We start from the raw sequence: 6,864 nt of genomic DNA on the forward strand, positions 1-6,864 counted from the left end.
CAGAGGGATGGAGACAGAAGGTCAAAAGGAAAATGGAAAACACACAAAAAGGAGAGGAAAGGTAAGGGGGAAAGGAAAGAGACGGAGGAAAGAAAAGGAAGGGGAAGCCATCTTTTTATCCAGTCTGAAGAATCAAAACTTGATAAAACATAATTAAAAGGTATGACAATAGTTTTTTCTATAGCAATAGACAAGAGCAAGAGTCCAGAAGCACCTTAAAGACTATTAAAATTTCTGGCAGGATATGAGCTTTCATGAGTCACAGCTCACTTCTTCAGTTTTTTCTATGTTTAACTTAGAACCTGATATATCTGAAAAGGAATAAAGTATAGAATGTAGCTGAGCATTATCTAGTTTTACAACTGTTACTGAGTCAGAATCTCGTATTGCTATTGCTAATAACCCTTATCAATAAATTAAATAATAAGGCTGAAAGAGGACACCTTTGCTTTACTCCTCAATTTATGAGAATTCGGTTTGACAAGACATTACAGATAGATAAACGTGCTCTGGAAGTTGCATAAATGAATTCTGCCCATTCCTTAAACTGTTCACTGATCCCCTAAAGCCTGCAAGCAATTCAAAACCTCTTTGATCTGCATTTATGTTTCTGGATACAAACATCTTAACCTGTTCACAAAGACAGTGGTAAGGATTATGTAATCATAGTTGAGCTGCCTGCTGGGACGGCAAGAGCTCAAGCTGGTAGGCTTTGGTATAACTACTGGACTCTGATCAAGACATTGGTAATATCTTTAAAGTATAACTCTCATTTATTGTAGCAAAGAAATGATTAGCAACTATTTCCATGAACTGCTGGTAAAATTGTAGTGTAATACTGTCAAACTCTGGAGATCTGTGTTTAGAAAATGTTTTAATCGCTTCATTATTTTCCTGTATACTAATGGGATTATTTAATTTTTTTCTCTTTTTCTGATAATGTAAAGATGTTCATTTCTGAAACAAATTCATTAATTTGGCTCAAATTAAGATTCTGGGAGGAGTATTAATTAGCAAAAAAACCACCAAACTGCTAAAATTGCTTATGTACATTTTAACTATATTACCTTTCTCATCTTTTATGGCAGTAGTTGTACTCATTCCCCTTCTTTAACTCAATTCATAATACAAAAACATATTAGCTTTATTGCCTAATTCAAAGATTTTGTTGACATACTAATGCCAAATGTCTGTTTATTTTCTTAACCTCCAACTCTTCTAAGGCTTTACCTCCTTTATATATCTAATTCCTAACTGTGCCCCCTATCTCCAGATACCAAATCCGCAAATAGGGGGCACACTCACCCCAAATACATGTTACCCCAAATAGATGCTTCTTCAAACTTGGGACACTCCCCAACTTTGCAGAAAAATCTAAAAAAATAAGTGGGAGTTTTAAATTTCCCCAAAATAAACATTCTGAAAACTAAAAAAAATTGGGTTTTTTTAATTCCCCCCAACCAAAAAAAGCCTTCTCTGTGAGAGCACAGAAAACATACTTACCTCAGGCTGCCATTGGTGGCGCAGCCCAGGAGCCACGCTGGGCCCAAAGGTGGCCTTGGAGCTTCTGCCTGGAGCAGTTCTTGAGAGCTACCGAGAGAGAGGGGGGGGAGGGGGAGAGGAAGAGAGACAGGGAGAGGGGGAGAGAGAGAGAGAGGGAGGGAAACCTTGGCGAGCCTGCCTCAAGCAGTCCAATCAAACCACAGAGGGAGGGAGGGTAGCCACGGTGCGCCTCCCCGCAGCAGTCCAGGCAAGCTGCCGGGTGGGGTGGGGGGAGCCTCAGCATGCCTGCCTAGACTGCTCCAGGCGAGCCGCTGAGAGCAGGGCTGTGGGAAGGGAAGGATTGGCATGCCCACTCGGACGGCTTTGGGCAAGCCACTGAAGGCTGGGCTGGGGGTAGGGGAAGACAGCAGAGAAAGGGGATGGGGTGAGGGGAGGAAGCTAGGGGGGGCAAAAATGGTATGGCTGCTTTTGTGGGTCCCCACTTGCTTCTTTTTAAATCTGGAGACTATGATTGTTTTAGCACTTAGACTCAAGTGCTTTGAATTGTTCTAAATAGCTGTGGCTCTTTCTTCTTTGTCCTCTTCAGATCTGCAGCTGAACTTGCGGCTCCTGCCCCCCATTTCTACGGTTAGGGTGGGGTTTCTGTTAAGAGCAAGATCTTTTCAAGAGTTTATAAGGTTTCAACCCTTAGTGGACTCTGTGGTTCTCTTGTGAAATATGAGAAAATCTCTTGACACAGGCTGAGCAATTACATGGTTTCTCCTATGGGTTAGTTGATGTCATTGAAGGCAGAATCTGTGAGTGAAACTACTTCTACAGTCTGAACATTCAAAAGGTTTCTCTCTGTGTGGGTTCTTTGATGCCGTTGAAGATTGCAACTCCTATTGAATTTCTTTCCACACTCTGAGCATTCAAAAGGTTTCTCCCCTGTGTGTGTTCTCTGATGCCGTTCAAGATAGCCACTCCAGTTGAAACTCATTCCACACACTGAGCATTCAAAAGGTTTCTCCCCTGTGTGATTTCTTAGATGTTGTTGAAGATGGAAACTCCTACTGAATTTCTTTCCGCACTCGGAGCATTCAAAAGGTTTCTCCCCTCTGTGGGTTCTTAGATGCTGTTGAAGATTGCCACTCTGACTGAATTTCTTTCCACACTCTGAGCATTCAAAAGGTTTCTCCCCTGTGTGGGTTCTTAGATGTTGTTGAAGATGGAAACTCCTACTGCATTTCTTTCCACACACTGAGCATTCAAAAGGTTTCTCCCCTCTGTGGGTTTTGTAATGATTTAGAAGATTGCCATTCTGACTGAATTTCTTCCCACACTCTGAGCATTCAAAAGGTTTCTCTCCTGTGTGTGTTCTTAGATGTTGTTGGAGATGAAAACTCCTAGTGCATTTCTTTCCACATTCTAAGCATTCAAAAGGTTTCTCCCCTGTGTGGGTTCTGTGATGATGTAAAAGATGGAAACTCCTACTGAATTTCTTTCCGCATTCGGAGCATTCAAAAGGTTTCTCCCCTGTGTGGATTCTTTCATGCCGTTGAAGACTGACACCATGACTGAATCTCTTTCGACACACTGAGCATTCAAATGGTTTCTCCCCTGTGTGGATTCTCTGATGCTGCTGAAGAGTGACACACTGACCGAATCTCTTTCCACACTGTGAGCATTCAAAAGGTTTCTCCCCTGTGTGGGTTCTCTGATGCTGTTGAAGGCAGAAATTCCTACTGAATTTCTTTCCACACTCTGAGCACTCGAAAGGTTTCTCCCCTGTGTGGGTTCTTCGGTGCAAAAGGAGCGCTGATCTGTACTTGAAGTACTTTCCACACAGAAAGCATTTATGTGCAAAGAAACTCTTTCCACTCTCTGAGCAGATAAATAGTTGCCCTTCTGAATGAACTCTCTGGTGTTGAATAAGGTTTGTTTTCTCTGAGAACCTCTTGCCACAGTCTGAGCAACTATACAGTTTCTCTGCTATATGGATTCTTTGGTGTTTAATGAGCTCTTCTCCACAATGGAAGCTCTTTCCACACTGCAGGCATTTATGGACATCCTTTCCAGGGTGCTTTCCCAAATGGATATTATACTGAGTTTGATCTGAGAAGTTCAGTCCACACTCCAACCATTTGCCTATTTCCTCTGTCTTGGGAATGACTTCAAGGAAATCCCCTCCTTGGCAAGGAATGGGTTCTTCCCTCATCTTCTCTGTGTGGTTTCCCTCCTGCCTCTCTGGTCCATTTTGATCCTTGAAGTGACATTCAAACTCCTTTTTCACATCTTTTTCCAGTAAGAACCCCTGGAATTCCCTGACTGTCTCCTCGACATCTCCTGCTGGAATAAAGAGAGAGGTCCAATCACCACCCACACAAGAAGCCACGCCACCTATTAGGCACTCCTGATCAATGGATGTGCATATTCTTTCCTTTGTCAGAACCTCTCTCCTCACTCCACTCAAATTGAGCCTCTGGTCACAAATTTTCCTTAACTAGGCCCTCCAGTAGAGCTTTTTTAATATTATCTCTATCTCTCCCCCCAGATTCCCAATATGTACTTTAAGGGGGAAGGTGGCAAAGAATCATTCCCCTACTCTTCACATTTGACCTGCTGTGCAGGTCTCTGGATGATTCAATACAAAAGGTTTTCCTAATTTCTACTCCTGCGACCATATGGAGGGTTTTATTCCAGGTGTGATAAGAGTGAAGAGGAGCTGGTCTTCAGCCTCACAAAATACATGTTTGCCTTGGGAGGGGGAGAATTCTTGACCTCCCCAAGGGAACCACACAGTTCAAAAGGAATCCCCATGGTTTTTGGAAGGGATGCTAGTTGTTGAGGGGTGGTGGTGGAAGGTGGCCTGGAGGCATGTAGCTGACCACTGTAGGAAAGAGTTGACTCATCTGGCAAAGCTGTTCTTAAGTAAACACCTCCCCTTTCCCTGGAATATCCAATATCCAAGGGTATTGCAGCCCGGAAAAGGGACTAAAAAGACCACAGCTGAGCTCAGCCCCAGAAGGAGCTTCTGAGCTTCCCTGTTCTGCCCCGGCAGAGAACAGTTAATAAATGTGTAGATTACTAGTTGTGATTTATGCCCTATGCCTTTAAACTATAGCATTTTGGGAAATGTAGTTCTTTAGTTAGTAGGTCATATGCTTTCTATAAGTCTTTGTTATTGGTTTGTTTCTTCTTATTTCCGGAGAGAGCTTGATTATATTGAGGCTCTCCTAATCCCTTTGTTTTTAGCTTGAAGATAAGAAATATGAGACTAGTGTCTTTTTACTGCAACCTTTCTATGAACACTCATGAATAAACAGATACCTTTCTTCATTGGATGTCTGAGCCGTGAGTGTTTTCAATCATCCCATGGGAGGACAGTCTTCTTGTGGGCATTACTAGAGAGGGGTGCGTTAGAGGTGCCGTCAAGAGATTAAACTCTCAGGATTCTCAAGACGTGACACTCCCATATCTCAGGCCCCAGAAGATCTCCCTCCCTCCTTACATAGAGGGATTTATAATTCGACCAAAACAGAGTTGCTAAGAAGTGAAGCAGAAATCCTCCATGGCTATTCCTTACCCATTCTCTTGACATATCTGTGAAGGAAACTCACTCTTAACCAGCTCACTCGGGAAGGAAATAGTCTCTTGAGATCCTCTTGAGAAACTCTCCAGCCCTTCTTCAGACACAAGGCCTTTATCTGCCTCCAGCGTATCTTCAGACGCAAGGCCTTTATCTGTCTCCAGTGAAGTTTCTCTTACATTCCTAGCTTCTTTGGGAGACAGAGGGAGAGAGTGAGTGGGGGAGGCAGACAGACACAAGGCCTTGGTCTGTCTCCATCTCTGGCCATGACACCCACCCTGGCTGTCATGCTGCCACAACATACTGTCATGTGGCTACAACACTGGCCACACTTGCCCCTGGGCCAGCCACATGTGTTGGGTCACTCCACACCGCTTCCACTGCCACCCCATCTCCTGCAGATCCCCAGCATGGGTGAGTACAGGGGTGAACCTCATGATTCATGCATCATTCCAATGGCAGCAATTTGTACGTTTGGCACCTATGAAAGATCCTTACCCAGACAGGCCACGCTCTCATAGTTGTCCAGCATTACTTCTGCATAGAGAACTTTTTGGCCCGGATCCAGCAGGGCCCACTCAGCATCGGTGAAATACACAGTCACATCCTCAAAGGAAAACGGACACTGAAAGAAAAAGCAGATTCCCTCTTCAGAGCTCACACCAGGCAGAGACTGCACTCTGGAAGGGGGCATGCCGGGAGGGTGCAGTTATGTAGAGCTTGGCGTGGGTAAAACGAGTGGTGTTCACAGCCTCTCTTGCTTGGACATCTTAGCAGCAAGTGCAGGAGCAAAAAACCTCCTGAGAAAGATGGGGGACTCAGGCTGTCCCCCACTCATATCCCCTACCTGGATCAGAGTTAGAGTAGCCGTTTCCACTCCTCTGCAAAGATGATGGCTCGACAATGTCTCTCCACTGCCTGCGAGGGAGATGAAGGCGAATGGAAGGGTGTTAGCCTAGACTTCATATTTGGTTTGCTTGTTTGAATCCTGCTTCACACACACCCATTCCCAGGGTTGTGAAACCTTGCCCTATGTATGTGTGTGTAAAGTGCCATCAAGTTGCAGCCGACTTATGGTGACCCCTTATGGGGTTTTCAAGGCAAGAGACTAACAGAGGTGGTTTGCCAGTGCCCTCCTCTGCATAGCAACCCTGGTATTCCTTGGTGGTCTCCCATCCAAACACTAACCAGGGCTGACCCTGCTTAGCTTCCAAGTTCTGACAAGATCGTGCTATACCATGCTGCCTTCCCTCCCTGCCCTATGTATATCCAACAAAATTTGTAAGGATTTTTAGTATATTGTGGAAAAGGTGGAAGAGAAACACCAGGTTCATAGAATCATAGAGTTGGAAGGGACCACCAGGGTCATCTAGTCCAACCCCCTGCACAATGCAGGAAATTAACAACTACCTCCCCACACATCCACAGTGACCCCAACGCTCCCCTCGCCATGCAGGATCCCACAATCAAAGCACTCCCAACAGATGGCCATCTAACCTCTGCTTAAAGACCTCCAAAGACGGGGATTCCACCACCCTCCGAGGCAGCACATTCCACCGTTGAACAGCCCTCACTGTCAGAAAGTTCTTCCTAATGTTTAGGTGGAATCGTTTTTCTGTTAGTTTAAATCCATTACTCCGTGTGGGATTTGCAATGGGTATAAATTATGAACAGAAAGGTACCAGTTGGATACTAGGAAAAAAGTGTACAGTAAGAGTTGTTCAACAGTGGAATCACCACCTAGGGAGGTGCAGCTGGACAAAAATTTGGCAGGGATGCTCTAAACTGAACCT

General features: G+C 44.6%; 1 protein-coding gene and 1 long non-coding RNA gene across 2 annotated transcripts; both read right to left on the reverse strand.

The window, feature by feature from the left end:
* Positions 1 to 2,272: 2,272 nt before the first annotated feature.
* Positions 2,273 to 3,728, reverse strand: LOC130491261 (gastrula zinc finger protein XlCGF57.1-like). The gene has a single exon (XM_056865009.1). It carries the CDS (start codon positions 3,698 to 3,700, stop codon positions 2,273 to 2,275), a length of 1,428 nt encoding a protein of 475 aa, XP_056720987.1. The 5' UTR covers positions 3,701 to 3,728.
* Positions 3,729 to 5,212: 1,484 nt separating this feature from the next.
* On the reverse strand, positions 5,213 to 5,957 carry LOC130493253 (uncharacterized). The gene is made up of 3 exons (XR_008933967.1): positions 5,919 to 5,957; positions 5,570 to 5,696; positions 5,213 to 5,261 (listed from the first exon to the last, which is right to left on the reverse strand). It is a non-coding gene; the product is annotated as an uncharacterized LOC130493253 (long non-coding RNA).
* Positions 5,958 to 6,864: the final 907 nt, after the last annotated feature.

Source organism: Euleptes europaea, chromosome 1, assembly GCF_029931775.1.
Source record: "Euleptes europaea isolate rEulEur1 chromosome 1, rEulEur1.hap1, whole genome shotgun sequence".
Classification (NCBI taxonomy): Eukaryota; Metazoa; Chordata; class Lepidosauria; order Squamata; family Sphaerodactylidae; genus Euleptes; species Euleptes europaea.